Below are 19,732 nucleotides of genomic sequence, written 5' to 3'. Positions count from 1 at the left end.
CTATTAAGGTTAAGGGGAATATTGCTCGGTATGCATCCTCTTGAAGGATATAGGTCCAGAAATTTAATTCAATGAAAATAGATTCAGGTGTTTTTAAAATTGATCATTTTATGTATTGTTTAAAAGTTATTTTGTTTACTACGACACGAAAATACTACATTATAACAATCGCATTTTAATCTACGTTGATCACGCGGTGTGCAATTGCTGTAGCTAAGCTCGGAACCAGACAAATCTCGGTTTTGAAGAACATTTTTATATTAGTGTGCAACCTATGGTGTAGAGTTTTCTCCCTTAAAATTGAATCTGCCCAATATCTATATTTGTGAAGTGTCAAGCTACGTTTGTTTAAATAATTGTAATCATTTCAACGGCTTGGATCGATTTATGAATAAAAAAAATTGTGCAAATGTCATAAAATTGTGGTTAGCAAATCATGCGACATTTTGATATTGTTTAAATTCTTATCAGACCTCTATTTGCGATAATTTCCGGATGGGAGTATTTTCCGGACGTTTTATTTTGTAACCGTTTGTAACCGTTTTTGGAACTTATTTTATTTTATTCAAATAAATGTTGTAATTCTTAAAATGAGTTTTATTGGTTTTCAAAAGAGGAAATAACTTGTTTGTTAAAAAATATATTGTTTTTGTTGATAGTTTACAACCTATGCAGGGCTCAACATTAACCTAAAAACCAACTTGCCCTGCTGGGCAAGTACTTAGAAAATCTACTTGCCCTGAACATAAAGCCACTTGCCCAAACATGAAATATCACATTAACTGTAAACTTCATATTTTTTAATAAAGATCAAAATGATACATAAAACCTTTTTTGTTTTTGCACATTTAACAAAATGATTACAGCAATTAAAGTCTAATTAAAGTCAAAATTTAATGCTCTTTGGTTTTTTTTGCACTTGCCTGGGCGGACAACTAGATTATATAATAACTTGCCCGGACCCAACTTTTACTTGCCAGGGGCAATAGGACAACTGTTAATGTTGAGCCCTGCTATGCCTCTGTTGTCTTAGGAAATGAAAGTGCCCATGTTCAATAATATCTGCTTTCAATACCGTAAATTCGCGAATATAATACGCACTTTTTTACCTGCCAAATTTTTCTTCAAGTAGGGGGTGCGTATAATATACGAATTTAGATCAGAACTAAAATTTTCCTGTGAAAATGTTCAACTTAATCGTTGTAATTCGCTGCGCGTAAGCCATTTTGAATTACACAATTACATCAAAGGGGGGCAACTGTGCTTACGGTAATTGTCACGGCTACACCGTATAGTACCGTACATGCTAAATAGACCAACCATCGATATTATATATATAATAATAATAATAATAATACTTATTATTTTATAATTATAATTATCATCTTTCTGAATATTGTCAAATGGAATTAAATGTTATAAAAAAACAGCGTCTCTGTTTCTTTCTTTTGCTGACTGCTTGACCCGGGTGTCAGCAGGTGGCCCATGTGTTATCGGTAAAGGTGCTGAGAAGGGCAATCGCTTGTCAGCGGGACCAGTGTATTCGAGGTGTTGACAAAAAGGGTCCCGATCTAGGGGCCTGAGTAAACGATTGCTAATTGTCACATTGGTATCAAATTAACCATATGTTTGCGTTAATAAAACAATCAACGGTAATATAAACAATAGACAGATATTTATTATGCAACTGTCATGACAACGGCGCGATAACACATCGCGATCAATATACCGGGGTAGCACTGTGAAACAGATGTGTGATAACGCCAAATTGGTTTGCTATTTTCACAACACAAAAATATATTTTCCCCATTTTGTTGCTTACCCGACGCTTACGCTAGCAAATCTATTTCTCATGTATTTTCCTGTCAAGTCTTTGTCTAAAAGCGCGCGAAAATTAGAGTGGGTGTAAACACTGTCGAACGTAATGTGTACTGGGAATGCAATAGCTTGCCGATATGGTCAATAATTACCGGTATTGCTCTAAATGTCGTTATTGTTTGAAATAATACGTTCAAATAAACTTAATGGAGAAAATATATAAAGACATTTAACATGTGGGAGAACAAATGACAGCGATCACTTTAAACAGGAATCTTCAATCTGAAATTTTATTTTAACAAGTGTGAATACATTTTTTTCAGAAATGACAGTGTCATGGCCGATTTCGGACACTGAATTTTTTAGTGCGTATTTTACTCGGATTTTGAATTTTTACCAAAAAATTTGGACCAAAGTTGGGGGTGCGTATTAAACACGAGGGCGTATTATATTCGCAAATTTACGGTACACAAACATTGTTATGGTCAAGACATTTTGAGTCAAGAATGAGCTGTTTCTTCATTAAAGTATGACTGAGCCTTGTTGTCAATGAATAAAGTGTATTGTATGGCTTTGTTTAAGTTTTACTTAATGTCAATAGTGTACTCTTCAATACATATGTTTCTTTTTTGTCAACCAGCTTCTTACTTTTATTGTTATTTATAAACAATCATCTGTTTAATTGCATATTAATAATATTTAAATGAATTGTCATGTGATCATTTATTTTTGTTCAAATACAAATTAAATGAATTTATTAAACATTACTGCATTATATTGCCATTCAAAAAAATCCTGAAAAGTACTACTGTCAATGTGAAAAAGACATTGTTCTTGATTGTTGAGCCTGCAAGAAAGTGACATTTGTTTTGTTAACATTCTCTTACAATCAAAGAACCCAAGATATTTATTGTTTATTGTTAAGTTTCTGTGTTTAAATCTTACAGTTTTGAAAATCTTTCCAAAAATGGCAAAATTAAAGCATATATCGCCCGGAAAATATTCGCAAGCCAGAACTTCTAATTAGCTATTTTTTTCAAGTAAGATCTTTGTTAGAACTGAATACTTTCAAAAGCAGTAACAGCAATGGATCTAATGATGATCTATTGATGATTAAGCAAATATTTCAAAATATTAAGTACATATTTGATTTGACGTAATGAAAGTGATTATATATTATAAATGTTCCAGAGTCTTAATCCAGTTATTTATTAATGCAGTCTTCGAATAGTATATTCTAGTATTGTTAATAAATGATATATAAGTTTCTCTTTGTCTTTTAAGGCACGCCTTCTGGTCAAAATAATGGATAAATTTCTTCAGCAATCCAAAAATCTTGTGGTAAGGTCATTCTTTCTGTAAAACAATTTATTTTGAGGGCCGTTTTTTCGATTTTTTATTTTATTTTGAATTAAATCATATTGAATATCATGGGGCATAACTCTACTTAATCTAGACAAAACAAAAGGAGAACAAATGCCCATATACCTAAATCTGGACACTCATTTAATGACTTTTTGTCAATCTGAATCATAACTGCATCAAACAAAAAAATGTCATTTAAATAATTAATGTTCTGAATTGGGTTTAAATATAAGCTTTTGCTTAGTGAAAGCTAAAAGTATCTAAACAATATGTTAAAATGGAAAAAGAGATGTACACATGTACTGTAATACAACAGCGGAATGCCTGAATATGGACACCATATTCACATATTTCTTTATGTCCACCTGTCCTTTTGTAAAATATGCATGTGTATATGAGGTATATACAACATGTTTTCTTCATCATATGAAATTTAGGGTACAGCATTTAGGTGTCTAAAATGTTTTGTAGATTAAACAAGTCACTTGAAAAAGAAAAGAAAAAAAAAGTAACCCTCAGCTGGACACTGACCCCTGGAGTAAGTCTATCGCTTAGACCACTCGGCCATCAGTGCTCATACTATGATACTTTATATAAGCAATCCTTGTAGTGTCAAACAATTTAATGACAACAACAAGACTCTCCAAATTTTTAAATCGTTTTGCGTTGCAACGCTTTATAATTTTCAGGTTTTTAAATCGTCAAAAGATGCATATAATGGATATATTAGAGCATGGTAAATGTTCAGTAACTGTATTACTGTTTCTCACAAATATATTAACTACAACGAAAATTTTCGAATCTGAAACCATTTTTTTTTTTATTTTGTCAATTTACCAAAATATGAAAAGATCCCTTTAAACTTATATAGGAAAATGCATTTAAAAAGGGAATATGGCATGATGATATTTACATGAATGCACATTCAATCCATGTATTAAAGTGTATATTAATTGCTATTTGGCCATGCAAGAATGGCTCTGATGTAAAGCCTAAGTCATCTTGATTTGGCATTTACCATGTATGATTATTTTAACAGTTGCTTTTTAGCCGGATTTTTTTCGAAAAAATCTCGGCTTATAGATTGATGTTGTCGGGCGGGCGGGCGGGCGGGGGGTGGCGGCGTGCTCGAAAATGTTAAAGTTCTTATTTCATGGTATAACTTTGGTATGCTTGGACCTAGAGTCTTCAAACTTGACATGAAGGTTGGCCAGGATTAACAGATGACCACTGGTCATTTCAAGGTCATTCATTTGAAGGTGAAGGTCACTGTGACCTTCAATATAAAAATGTTTAAGTTGTTATAACTTTGGTATGCTTGGACCTAGAGTCTTGAAACTTGACATGAAGGTTGGCCAGAACTAGTAAGTAACCACTGGACATTTCAAGGTCATTCATTTGAAGGTCAAGGTCACTGTGACCTTGAATGTAAAAATGTTAAAGTTCTTATTTCATGTTATAACTTTGGTATGCTTGTACCTAGAGTCTTCAAACTTGAAATAAAGATTGGCCAGTACTAGAAGATGACCACTGGTCATTTCAATGTCATTCATTTGAAGGTCAAGGTCACTGTGACCTTAAATGTTAAAATGTTAAAATTGTTATAACTTTGGTATGCTTGGACATAGAGTCTTCAAACTTGACATGAAGGTTTGCAAGCACACTTAGATGACCACTGGTCATTTCAAGGTCATTCATTCTAAGGTCAAGGTCACTGTGACCTTGAATGTAAAAATGTTAAAGTTCTTATAACTTTGGTAGGTAAAAATGTTAAAGTTCTTATTCCATGTTATAACTTTGGTATGCTTGTACCTAGAGTCTTCAAACTTGACATAAAGGTTGGCCAGTACTAGAAGATCACCACTGCTCATTTCAATGTCATTCATTTGAAGGTCAAGGTCACTGTGACCTTCAATGTTAAAATGTTAAAATTGTTATAACTTTGGTATGCTTGGACCTAGAATCTCAAACTTGACGTAAAGGTTTGCAAGCACACTTAGATGACCACTGGTCATTTCAAGGTCATTCATTTCAATGTCATTCATTTGAAGGTCAAGGTCACTGTGAACTTAAATGTTAAAATTGTTGTAACTTTGGTATGCTTGGAACTAGAATCTCAAACTTGACGTAAAGGTTTGCAAGCACACTTAGATGACCACTGGTCATTTCAAGGTCATTCATTTGAAGGTCGAGGTCAAAACATAACACAAGGTTTGCTCATGCCTTGAAAAGTACTTACATTTCATTTTGACCTTTGAACAATATTTCAGTAATTTAAGTATTGCATTGACAAAAACACGAAAGGTACTTTCCTGTCATTTAAATCAAAAATCCGGCTTCAATGCGGTCATCTCCGACCGCGGAACTCTTGTTTACAATTGAAAGACAATATTTTAATACTTTTAACAAAAACGTATTCACACATCTACCAACTCATAATTGGTGTGCTAAAAATGTTTTGAAAGGTAGCCATTTGGTCCACTTCATAAAAGAGGTAAAAAATAGAACAAATTTGCAAAATGAAAATCTGTTTTAGTAAAATTCATTGCAACCTCATCAAATTTATTGTCCAATTCCATGACATAGGTATCTTGTTAATTTTTTTTTTTAATTATCCATGTATTACCGGTAGTGTTGTTAACAATATCATAACCATATGCAATTTCATTACTACTTATAATCCAGCAAAATACTCTTGCAATTATTGATCACAAAATGTGGTTGAGAATTTGGTTAATGTATGCTATTAGTTGGAAATGTAAAGGAAATAAATACATAAAATCTATTCATCTTGTTGTGGAAAAGCCTGCATAAATTTACTCTGCCTATCCATGATTGGTCAAGTTATTACAATTGCTAATCGGGACTGATCATGTATGAATCACATGTTCAATTTATGCGTGATCTGAAACTTCTGTTCACAGTTAACTGCACCTTAGTTATTTATGAATGATTCAAAAGGAGGAGCTGTGCACTTGCTGTAATTTGATTGGTTCAGTATCCTTGGACAGAGGAAGCTAATTTGCTTGGCCCCTAAGTCCTTGGAATCTGCTTCACTTTTATGATGACTTCTGTTCAATATGTTATTCATGCCATATGATTTTATAGGTAGAAAAGACAATTGCTTACATGAAAATTCCTTTTGCATTATCAATAAAAAATTTAAAGTTGCAAACTGTGATTATGTAAATTGGTAAATATAAAAGCAGGTTTGAGTATTAAAGCAAAGAGTTTTCACTTCTAAAACAACAACAAACAAGCATTTACACGAGGATCCATTGTCATATTTGTTCAATGAACCACCTCATTACGCCTTTCAGGATAACCTCTGCCCAGGGTCTTTAGTGCATGTTGTCATCGGAAACGAGGCGTGTGACCTAGACTCTGCTGTGTGCGCCATTGTTTATGCGTTCTATCTTAGTCAGGTGAGTAAGACCAAAAAAGAGAGAGGATATTTGTTGACCTCAGTGCAAGACAGTACTTACTGTCATTTATGAGTGATCAACGATTAACTTGCATTTTGGTTCATCCTCCATGTAGTAAAAAATTTAATTTGCTGATTTGACAAATGTGACTGTCCATTATTCATGCAAATAATCATCATGAATTTGTAGAAAAAATGTTGTTTATTTAAAGAATAATTCCACAAACATGTTAGTCTGTTGGACCTCTTTTAGAATTTGATTAAAGTGCAGTAATTCATTTTTGGTTCCCATCTTTGAGTCCATATAGTAATAATAACACATTCACTACAGTTAACCAGTGACGTGTCCCTGAGTTAACTTGAAAACTGTTGTTGCATGATAAAAGGTTGGAAAAACTTGTATTTGTACTTTTGCAATACACAAGTGATTTTCCACTTCAGATAGGATTTCCATGGACAGACATCTTCCTAATCTCTAGTTGACATTGGTTCTTTGCAATCTAAAAGTTAATGTAGCGAATTCTGTAGAACTTTTGCAAAAAGAAACATAAAAACTTTACCTGGAACTTAGTCGCAAAAAGTATTCTTTCAACTTGTTTATGAGTGATGTGATTGTGTGTGAGCATTTCTAAAAACATGCCATTTTACAATAAATAATAATTGTACTATAAGTAAAGTTTATATTTACTGAAGAAAAAAAGAATCTTTGTATTGATTTGTGTTCATTTTTGAAAGGGACTTATTGATTGTATTTTCCCTAATATAGACTCGTATAAAGAAATGCTTGTAACCACTATTTATGCCACCAAAGGAGGGCATATGCATGTAGTTATCGCACGGTCTGACCATGAGTTTGTGTGTGTGTAAGGGTCAGTTTGTGCAGAATGCATTTCTGCTCTTTTACTTTACATGCCTGCGACGAAAAAGATAGTGTAACATCATTGGAGTACAACAATATTGGTTACCATTATTTTATTATGACTGTGGCAATTCAGTAATGTTGTAACTTTTTTCAGAGAGAGAAGGACTCAAGCATCTTGGTTCCTGTCTTAAATATCCCCAAGAGTCAGTTCAGATTAAGAACAGAGACCACATACTTCTTCCAGAAACTTGGTATCCCATTGGACAGCCTTGTTTTCAGGGACAATTTAAATTTGAGTGCTCTTCAGAAGGAAGGGAGGCTACTCCTCACACTAGTAGACCATAATTGTCTCCCTAGCGCTGATAGGGATTTAGAAGAGTGTGTGGTTGGAGTAATTGACCATCATGTGAAGGACAACAAATACAAGGAAAGGTGAGTTGTTATTGTTTATTTGTTGATTTCTTGATTATTTGATTTATTGATTGATTCACATTATTTTATATGTGTCTTGTTCTGAGAAAACTGGGCTTTATGGATAGGAATAAAGTGTCGTCCCAGATGAGCATGTGCAGTCCCCACAGGCTAATCAGGGACGACACTTTCCGCTTAAACTAGATTTTCGGTAAAAAGGGACTTTCTTTTAAGCGGGTATATACGATTTTTTATATGTGTTTAATTCTAATATATTGATAAAATATGTTAAAATAACACAAAATAGGCAAGAAAAATTATACATTAAAGCCGAATTTCATAAAATGCAGCAAAGACAAATTAGCGCCCCGAGCCGATAGTGACGTACATATTTTCTTACAATAACCGAAGCATTCGTCTTTGTATTAGGATCGGAGATGGTGTTCATGTGTCGTATGAATAGATATCGTTGCAGAAATTCAAATAAACCGTTAAACTAAGTTTAGATGCACATCGTACATGTATGGTATACATGCTGGCGAATTCGGCTGTACAGCCGTTTTCAATTTCAGAATTAAATATCTGGCTTATTTCGCATTTTTCGACACATGTTCTTCTTAACTTTTATGTTAATTTATATTGAAATATATATATAATAAGTATTTTACACAGTTTATATAAATTCATTAATATTTGACAAAATCGTATATACCCGCTTTAAACAAAAAATACCATTAAAGCGGAAATTGTCGTCCCTGATGAGCCTGTGCGGACTGCACAGGCTAATCTGGGACGACACTTTACGCACATGCATTAAGCCCAATTTTTCAGAACACAACTCAACTGACTGATTCACATTATTTTATAGTATCAATGGATTGATTGATTGGTCGACTCATTTGTTTGATAGTATTTGTTTGTTGCTTGCTTGTTAAGATGGTTTGCTGGTTGATTGATTCTCTGATAGAACAATTGATTAATAACTTTCTATATCCACTGTTCTATATTTCGTGTTTACTTGTTATGAGGATGCTTGTTTTTTTTTTATTTGATGGTTTTGGCTTGAATTGTGCATTGGAAGATTGAATTAGTGATAAAAAAATTTGATGATCAATCCTTGACTGAATATCTAACTACTTGTTTTATGCATGCACTCTTTCTATAATCAGTTCATGAATTCTTCAACCTTGAAGTGTCATGGATAAAATATTGATGACTTCTCTATAAAAAAACCTGTTCAACAACAAAATTGCAAACAATTGATTTTACTACAGTTTAAAATGATATTTGATACATGGTTTTAATACTCAAGGGGGAGGAATGCTGTAATAAAGCCTCATCTAAAACGCTTAAACGCAGGAATATTTATTGTTCATCAAAAATTCAGATACTGGAGTTAGTGAAGGCTGCATGATATTTATTAAAATACCAACAATTATCATTTCATGTAAATATTGTAAATTTTTATGGTTGAGACTTTTCTTCACAATGACTTGTTAGTTAAACAATTTATTCTGTGTGTGTTAATAGAGAGTTTACATTAAAGTAAAGCTAAGATTGCCATTTTCTTTTCATTTTATCTATTTAAACAATGGTAGATCTTTTTGTTTTGTGTGAAAATGAGACATATAAAAGTGTTTTCTTTGTTGACATCAGCTTCTTTTCGCACATACTTACCTTTTTAAATTTTTGGGCAGGTTAAGTTTTGTTTTGTCATCATTCACATTTTCATTCGTGCAATAATGGCATAAATCTATATACTGTGTACCTGATTTACCAAGTCTAGATTGTAACAAGAATTTGACAGTCAGACTTAATGCTTCAAAAGGTTCAGAATAAAGCTATTTGTTTTTTTGCCTGTGCTATTCAAACAGGCTAGAGTTTTTTCCCACATTATTATACATTTTTTTTTGAAATTATGACAAATAGTTGGAAAATAGTAATTTTGACCATCTTTGAACAAGTCCCTTTAAAAGCCAGTAGAAGTGCTGTCAGACATTGGAAGTGTTTGCTGTTTTCTAAAAAGTACTTCATACTGCAATTATCTGCTTTAAACCGCCAAAATATTATCTTCTTTGCCAAGTGTTTTGTTTAACATCACTGAGGAAGCCTATTATTTGCTGCAGACTATTGGTTCGCTTTTATGGGATACCAAAGGGGTCGAAACTTTAACTTCTGCTCGAGCAGAAAAAAATGCTGCTCGAGCAGCATTTAAATGCTGCTCGACCAGCAAAATGCTGCTCGAGCAGCAAATTTACTGCTCGACCAGCATTTTTTCTGCTCGAGCAGAAAAATCCTGCTCGACCAGCATTTATTTTTAGATTATGGCATTAGCCAATCAGAACTCTTGTTATATTTGCCGTTTGGTGCGAAACTGGTTTGTTTGGAAAAAATGGCTGCCTCCATGATGGTGCCTTTTTCACATCTTCTGCAAGTTTATGTGACGACCTGTTTAAAGTTTAACATTGACACGCGGTAAGTGCTTAATATTTTGGCTGCAATCTAGTCGATTCAAAAATTGTTGCCATTCGCTTAATAAGAAAATCGATCATAAATGTCTAACGGCTGTTAAAACTTTTGCGAAAATCACGACGATGACTTATAAGAATTGCTCAATGGGTGCGCTAGTGTAGGTTCTCTGTTTCTATCGATTTACTTTCTTAATGATTCCTAGTAATTGCTTCCGACACAGGTGCCGATTGCCTGTGAGTGTGCCTTTCTGGTTAACATTGTTTACGTTTCTCGTTCTCCCCATACATGTATATCTGCTTTCCTAACTTTTACAATTATCCAAAATATCATGTCTGTTAACCAGTTCTCAGTGCCCCTTGATAAGCTACGTATCTGCGTCTTTCACCCTATTAAAATGTTTAAAAATGCAAAGAAATACAATATCATGAGTATTGAAAACGCAACCAATTTGACTTATACGCAAATTCGTCAAATTAACGATACAAAACTTCGATTAAAAATGCTTTGCTCATTTCAGGTATTTTCTCTTTGTAATTATTATCGTAATGCGGTGACGCTTACATTCAGCAAGCTCAGCAAACGGTCATAGTTATTCAAACGCTATGCGTTAACTTTTCAATCTGACCTAATTCGTCGCTCATTGTGCATGTATTTGTAAAGCGTCTGTACTTTCAGTTTCTATTACGATGCAAAATAAAAATAGCTAAGAGAGGTCGAAAGACGTCCGAGATTGTTGCCCCAAAATATCAGCCGATCGCAAACTTTTTCGAATCAAGAAAGCAAGAGCCAATAAGTGCCGAATCATTCGTGTTATCGATTTTGTTAGAAACTGTGTATACAGCAGTTGAGTTTACATCCAAAAAACATGATGGAAAGTCTGTGACTTAACGAACCTGTCAAAAGTATAAAAAGGCATGTCATTGGTTAGAAATTGTCGACATTTTTTAAAGTTTATATCATGGACAGTTTCAAGGATTAAAGACATTACGAAACATCAGTTTATTAAAATTTATGATGATAGTTTACAGTTCTATTGAATCAGTACAAGTGTGCAGCGTCAACGGAAGTAAATCAGCAATTATTTTAAGGTATGCATTTTTATTTACTCATTTCACTCTATATGAAGAATGGAATCACTCTATTTTTCAAAATCAATGGTTGAAAACCCTATTTCCCAAATAATTATCTGGGGCACTTGAGTTCTCGAGGATTTTTCTGAATTTCAATGTAAATTATTTTTCACCGAGGCCAATTAGCTTGTTCAAAGCTATCAACATGTAAAATGTGAGTTGTGTTTGAATTACAAGTTGTTTAATTTTTCATAATTGAAATGTTTACAATTTACTATTTATTGAATAACTTGGCAGTGCATAATTAAGTTCTGGGATGTTATTTTCAGCTCTGAACTGCGAAAAAATTGCATTATAATTACATTGGTGGCACTATAATGAGTTTCCTTTCATCTATCCTTCCATTTAAATGTCTCTAAAGCAGACTTCCCAAACTTTGCAGAAAGAGTTTAGGCATTGTATTACACACTCATTTTAACCATGGCATGTTATTGTACAACATGTCTTGACGGAAATAATTTCGATAAAAAATATTTGCAGGAAATAATTTTTCCATTGCGAATCGTTTGTATCTTTTTATCTTTATTCTGAAATGCCCCTCTTAAGAATAATGTCATGTATAGCTGGTTTAGAATTAAGGATAATGATATGTCCCAACAGCATTTTGTCATGTCATTTACTGTACTTCTTAACCTACATGTATTTGAATATTCAGTCCCCATATAACTACGCCCATATGTTGTGGACATTTTCATACAAGAATACAAACAGGAATATGTATCGGAGTTTGCTGTTTAAATTGACAGTCAATCGGAGGGTAACAGGTTTGTTTTTAACCAGAAGTGAGGAACGCAATTTGCAGGGGAAAAAAATATCTCTTTATACCACTTAAGTATATTTGCATCACAGGAGCTCTGGTGTCGTGAGGTTGAGGAAATTAGTGTTGAATCTAAAACATTTAGCATCATGGACTCAAAAGTGAGAAGCCAAGTCAGACACCGCAAAATGTAAAAACATCTGTCAGATGTTTGGTCTGACAGGCTACGAAATTCTGTCAGACTGAAGGATAATTTCTGGATTCCACTTATTTGCATACCTGATAATAGCATATTTCTGTTATTAGCATATAGAATGTCAAAGCACAGATTAATTCTTAAATTTTAATGTATTTTTCTTCTATTAATAGCATAATTTTTAACCCCAATATTCAGAATTCACTTAAAGTCTTTATAGCATAGAACATTCTCAGAATGCCAAGAAAATATGCTTTAAATCTGCAAAAATATGCTCAAATGCAAATGCAAATACCTTAGAATACAATTCCATTTGATAAATAGTTATCTTAAACATCAATCATATACAATGTTGAATTTAAATTTCACTTTGACGATCAATTATTAACAGATTTAACTTATTGTATGCCCCCAGTTGCTATATTTATGCTAAAATGTGTGTTCCTGTTAATAGCATATTCCTGTTATTAGCATAATTTTTGCTGACATGGTATGCTAAGAACAGGAATCCACTGTAGCAACATATTAATCAGGAATTATGGTTTGAATCCATGAACTATTATTTTTAATGGTGAAAGAAAATCTTCATGGCGCGTTTTCAAAAATTTCTAAGCAAGCTTGGTAAAAGAACACACAGAATAGCCAATTTATTACAGCGCCAACTTCCGGGTAAAAATGATTGATTTTTTTTATATTCCGTAAAGACAAATGCCGCATCATATCCTATGGGTGATTTAAAAAATAATGAAGCCTAAATAAAACATGCATTTATTTTCTAACCATTAAGCATGTTTGAGTTCTGTTTCTATCTTACAGAAGTGTTTCCATGAAGACAGAAGTTAACTTAAATGTGAAAATTCTTCACAATAACTTGCGTCATTAATACAATATATTGAAAAATATCCTTAAAATTGACCCAAGTGTACTGGTTTTGCGTGACATTTTATGTAAAAGGCAATTTTCAATTCTATACTTCAATAAAACTTTCAGAAATATTAGGTATTGCCATCATTTAATGAATATAAAAATGCATATGCTTTAAGAAAAATAAAACAATGCTTCTTACTTAGGTTGATATCTCTTGTAGCAAGTGTTCAAAGCAATGATGTTCTTGTCAATTTTGTGCCACAATTTTCAACTCTCTTCAGGTATATTAAGAGGTGGCATCATAAAGTGCTTCAATATTTATAGGAAAAAAAGTGTCCTTTTAACCTGTCACATGTTTTTTCTACACATTTGTACAGGTATTTATACAATTATTTGTTCATGTAAATTTTGAACAGCTGAATACTAAATGTGGTCAGAATTTGTCCCTGTCCCAAGTGTACATTTTGCAAGAAAGTTATTTTAAATTTTGCATAAGATAGAATTTTCAAGGTTTAACATCATTTTCTTCAAACCATTAATGCTTATCACTAGATGTACTGAAAATTTGATGCCAAAACCTTGTGAACTTTTTTTGCAAGACAAATATCGCATCGTCCCAAGTGTACGAAATTTTTATCATGTTTGATGGACAGGTGATAGCTTTTAAAAAATAAACAAAGGCACTAATTTTCTGGAAAGAAGTACACAGAAGGGTGTAATCTCCAAGAGAAAAAGGTGGTTTCTTCACTCTGGGGGTGAACTACTCTTATTATATGGGTATGTCTCCATATTTTGTCTTCAGGAGAAAAACATAAGCATATAAATGATAATGTGTGGGAAGTATATTTGACTTTACCATAACATTATTACAAAAATACATTTCCTCTTCTCAAATTAATGTCAATTTTTATCAAAATGTTTCTCCAATAATCTTCAATGTTAGCCTGAAGTTGGTTATTTAATGTTGTACATGTACACTTGGGACACAAAATGAATGTTTTTCTTATAAACCTCCAGAAAGTGAAAACAAACTTACATTATAGCAGAATTAATGATTAAATTTCGATTTAATAAAGCATTCAAAAGCAACTGAAAAAAAAAACCAAAATAAAAGTTGAACATGGTCAAATGTCAAATATGATGGATGACAAAGTCTTTCAGACACTTATAATTAAACCACGCAGACTGTCACCCTTGTGGTACAATTCCTACACATCTAAACTAAAAACCATGTTAAAACCTTCGATAAACAACGGTACAGCACTTATTATTATTTCATTCATTTTTAATGACACATTACCAAAATATATAGAGGATATATTGTATTACAGAGGAAGGTCAAGTAAGAGAACATCGTGTTTAATGTATAAAGTATAAAAAGAACAAGGTCTAATTTATAAAGAACAAGGTCCAATATATAGAGAATATAATTTTTAATATACAGAGAGCAAGGTCTAAATATAGAACAGTGAATTATATGTGTCTTGTTCTGAGAAAACTGGGCTTAATTCATGTGCAGAAAGTCTCGTCCCTGATTAGCCTGTGCAGACTGCACAGGCTAATCAGAGACGAGACTTTCCACTTTTATGGTATTTATAGTTTGAAGGAAGTCCCTTCTTACCGAAAATCAAGTTTAAGCGGAAAGTGTCGTCCCTGATAAGCCGGTGCGGACTGCACAAGCTAATCTGGGACGACACTTTACGCACATGAATTTAGCCCAGTTTTATCAGAACAAGACACATATTATAGAAAACGAGGTCAAATATTATACAAAAATATAAACATGTATTTTGTATACAGAACCATGTTCAATATTTATAGAAAAGCGTCCAATATATAGAGAACACAATATTAGATCAACTTCAAGTATAGAGAGCAATGTCTTATATAGAGATATCAAATTCCAACATAGAAGAGGCATAATGTCTTATATTTAAAGATCAAGGTCAATGCCATAGAGAACAATGTTTAATATGTAGAGAACATCATTTGATATTTAGAGAACAAGGTATGCTATCCATTTGTATAGAGAACAATGCCCAGCATATACATGTAGATCTCCAGCATATAGAGAGCAATGTCAAATAGATCTTTATTATATAGAACAAGATAAATTATGAAACCAAAGTCAAATATATACAACTATGTGAAATATATTGAAAACCAGGTCAATATTTGGATCTTTATCTTAAATATTAACTTGTAATGACCACCAACACTTTAAAAAAAAGGCTATATATAAAATTAAGCTTGCTTTCTTAGTTCATTCTTATTTATTATTGTGTCCTATCTCTCACATTTATGTGTTTCAAATAATGTGTTAATAGATTCACATATATATATATGTTTGAAAACTGATTACCAAAACAATTTGGTATAGATAAAGTACCGCTTAAGTATATAGGCACATGATTTTTGTTGATTTTTTACCAACAAAATATTTGTTGCAGCCAGTTCATGTGTCAACGAGCGCAAATTGTGAAAGATGGCTTGGAAAAATTCAGTTCCAGAGTTCAAAGCGCCACCTTGCAACAAAAAGCGCCATGGAAACAGCTGTGGAGTGTTTGCATTGATGGTAATAAATTAGCTTTATATTTCTATATAGGAGTCACTTTGTCATACTGTCGGTCGGTCTGTCGGTCTGTCCCGAAATTTCATCCGATCTTCATCAAACTTGGTCACAAGTTGTATCTTGATGATGTTTAGGCCAAGTTTGAATATGGGTCATGCTGGGTCAAAAACTAGGTCACGGGGTCACTTAGTGTGTTTTAAACCGAAAGTTTGTCCGGACCATAACTATGTCATTTATCGTTAGATTTTAAAATAACTTGGTACATTTGTTCACCATCATGGAACGGTGTGTTGCATGAAAAAAGTACGTCGATATCTCCAAGATCAAGGTCACACTTGGAGTTCAAGGGTCAAATGCTTGTCCGGGCCATAACTTTATCATTTATTGTGAGATTTTAAAATCATTTGGCAAATTTGTTCACCATCATGGGACAGTGTGTCGCGCAAAGAATTACTAAAATATCTCGAAGGTCAAGGTCACACTTTGAGTTCAAAGATTAAAAATGGCCATAAATGAGCTTGTCTGGGCAATAACTATGTCATTCATTGTGAGATTTTAAAATCATTTGGCACATTTGTCACCATCATGGGACGGTGTGTCGCGCAAAAGAATTACGTTGATAACTCCAAGTTCAAGGTCACACTTTGAGTTCAAAGGTAAAAAAAAGACCATAAATGAGCTTGTCCAGGCCATAAATATGTTGTTCATTGTGAGATTTTACAATCATTTGGTACATTTGTTCACCATTATTGGACGGTGTGTCGCGCAAAAGAATTACATCTATATCTGCAAGTCAAGGTCACACTGTGAGTTAAAAGGTCAAAATTGGCCATAAATGATCTTGTCCGGGCCATAACTATGTCATTTATTGTGAGATTTTAAAAATACATGGTACATTTGTTCAAAGTCATTGGACGATGTGTCATGCAAAAGAATTATGTCGATAACTCCAAGGTCTAGGTCACACTTGGAGTTCAAAAGTAAAAAAATGGCCATAAATTTGGACTGCATGTATGTCATGCTAAAGAATTCAAGAGTTCAAAGGTCGAAATGGCCATAAATGATAATGGCATTATCATTCTTAAAAATCGCCATAAATTTGATTCTCTTGTTTTGTGAAAACAGCATGCAAAATAGTCTGTGTAAATGCAGCACGTGGGGGTATTTGTCACGTCTGTGACAAAGCTCTAGTTTGCTTAGTAAAGATCTGCATTAACTTTTATTCAACAAAATAATGGGAGAATGTAGAATATAATCATCGTACCTTTCTGTTGGTGCATTGGTTTTTGGAGCCTTGCATTTTCTTTTAATTTATAAAGGACATGATATTTCATATGTAATATCATAACCTGAGGATCAAACTGTGTTATAGAGTCCCACTTTTTTCAAACAGTCTTTTTCCGCTCCATTTTGGGAATACGCCACACTGGAATTTTGGGAATTTCGCGTCGTGAAAACCCCCATTTTGGGAAAAAAATTATTCGCAAAATTGGCTCAATTGGGAAAAATTATCGCATGTAAATAGTGTTTCTTATATTTCAAAGAAGCCGTTAACTGGTAAATAACGACTATTTTGATAACTTATTATTAAAATTTTACAAAGTATTATGAACATGTGAGATAACTGCAGGTTTTTTAATCTGAATTTGGGGAAAAGGCCTGGCGAAGCGCCGGATTTTGAGGAAAATAAGGAAAGTCTTAAATAATAATAACATATTTTACAGTCTTTAAAACAAATTCAAGGCAACAGATTCTTAAATTATGCAACACTTTCTATTTTCTACACCGGATCAGGTTAACTTATATATTTTAAGGTAAAAAAAAAAAAAAAAGTTATTTTTTTTTTTTTTTTTTTTTTTTTGGAATTGGGAATTTTTTTTTTTCAATTGGGAAAAAAACTACCAGGTTTGCATTGGGAATGGGGCCGAATTTCGGACCCGTGGCATGGGGCGGAAAAAGCCTGTCAAATAACCCTGAAAAAAGGTTAAACAAGAAGATTATTCATATTTTAATTTATTAATGTGTCATATAATGAAAAAAAAGCATTCTCTTTGCTCCATTATATTATTTTGGATGAAAAATTGTTTTTCAGTGTCTTAATGTGATTGTATATTTATGATGCATAAAATATGAATACTTTTCACTGTCAAACTATCGTTCTTGCAATTTTATTTTCAGAAATAGTGTTTTTTGTGAACACTTAATCTAGTGAATATATGCTTTTCTTATTGCAAACAAATGTTGTTGTTTTTGAAGTTAAGTATGAATGACTTTTACTTTATTTGCAGACTGCCAAATGTTTGGTCATGAAAAAGCATTTCACAATGTTGCGACAGGCCCATGATTCAGTTTATCGAGACTAGTCGTGAGACGCAGACTTCTGATTCATGGAGTGCGGCAAACATATCTGTGCGACTCGATCACTCCACTGTAAAGACCCGCACGGCATTAAAATGGATATTATCAATATGTGTTGTTGCTCGAAAATATGTTTTTGTAGCAGGAAGTGCTATGGGCTCGATTAATCTGAGAACTCAACAAAATATTAATAAAATCCTTCTGTGCCTTTTAGTTCTGAAAACAGAAGTAGCCAGTTGGTATTACACATCTCCGAAACAAGTACAGCACAATAAAACTTAAGGTTTTATAATCCTTAATTTTTATAACATCTTTATATCCACACAAAAATATTGATGATTGTGGTGCTCAGATTGCAAAACCACCTGTTTGGCAAAAATAATGCAGATGGTTAGATTATGATAAGTGCAAGAAAAAAATAATAACTCTGGAGATAATAATTGATATGATAATCATTGCTTGACAGAATCACAATTGACCTAGATATTTATTTATGTAGTGGTGTATTTTTCAATGAGTGCCTTAAGATTCCAAAAAACATATTGACTTAAAATAAATAATCCTGATGGCGTGAATGACTTATCATTTCATGTTCATGAACCGGTTTTAAAATACTTTGTAGACTTATCTGCTAGGCGGTGAGGACTTTGAGACCACCTGATAAACTTCAACTTTATTTGCCCTAGTTCAGTAACCGACTAAAGATATGCTAACATAATACTGATGACTGATGAGTCTGTTGTGTCTTATATTCTCATTGCTTCTTAAAATATTAAGTCTATTTCAACGTTTAGACTAATAATAAGCAAATTCGTTAAATTGATATCCCCAGCCAAATAAATTTTGATTATTGATGGGTGCAGAACTAACAGAAAAGTTTATTTGAATGGTTGTACCCTTATCTCACTTATTTAAAAGTAACAACATAAAAAAAACAATTGGCAATAACTCTTATTTAAAAAAGTGTAAGGTTATAGATTTTGTGCATGACACCTCTCCTCATTGATATCTTAACATCCATTAAATTTCATCTTTAAATCGTGTATAGTATCTGTGTTATAGTCCTGTAAAGTAACATCAGACATGTACATATGTACTAGGGTTATGTTTCTTGTGCATGGCACTTATTCTCATTGACAATTATACACCCATGAAATTTCATGTTGAAATCTTGTATTTATAGTTTCTGAGATAAAGCCCTAAAAAGTTACATCATACAAAAACAACAAAGGGCAATAACTCTTATTTAAGAAAGTGAAGGGTTGTGGTTCTTATGCATGGTTCTATAAATGAGATATAGCCCTGAAAAGTTACATCATAAAATAACAATAACAAGAAAGGGCAATAACCGTTATGTAAGAAAGTATACGGTTATGGTTCTCGTGCATTGATAATTATACACCCATGAAGTTTCATGTTAAAATCTTGTATAGTATCTGAGATATAGCCCTAGTTACATCATACAAAAACAACCAAGCGCAATAACTCTTATTTCAGAAA

The 19,732-nt window shown here is 32.9% G+C and overlaps 1 protein-coding gene across 1 annotated transcript in view; it reads left to right on the top strand.

Annotated features, from left to right (window-relative positions):
• The first annotated feature begins 284 nt into the window (after positions 1–284).
• Positions 285–19,732, top strand: part of LOC127849954 (uncharacterized) — a 118,501-nt gene continuing 99,053 nt past the window's right edge. Inside the window, exons 1-4 of the mRNA XM_052382694.1 lie at positions 285–425; positions 3,103–3,159; positions 6,504–6,608; positions 7,624–7,901. Coding sequence (XP_052238654.1) covers positions 3,124–3,159; positions 6,504–6,608; positions 7,624–7,901 — 419 coding nt within the window. The 5' untranslated portion in view covers positions 285–425; positions 3,103–3,123. The remainder of the gene's footprint in view (positions 426–3,102; positions 3,160–6,503; positions 6,609–7,623; positions 7,902–19,732) is intronic.

This window comes from Dreissena polymorpha, chromosome 11 (assembly GCF_020536995.1).
Source record: "Dreissena polymorpha isolate Duluth1 chromosome 11, UMN_Dpol_1.0, whole genome shotgun sequence".
Lineage (NCBI taxonomy): Eukaryota > Metazoa > Mollusca > Bivalvia > Myida > Dreissenidae > Dreissena > Dreissena polymorpha.
The sequence above is the reverse complement of the archived record's forward strand: the minus strand, read 5'-3'. Positions and strand labels throughout refer to the sequence as shown.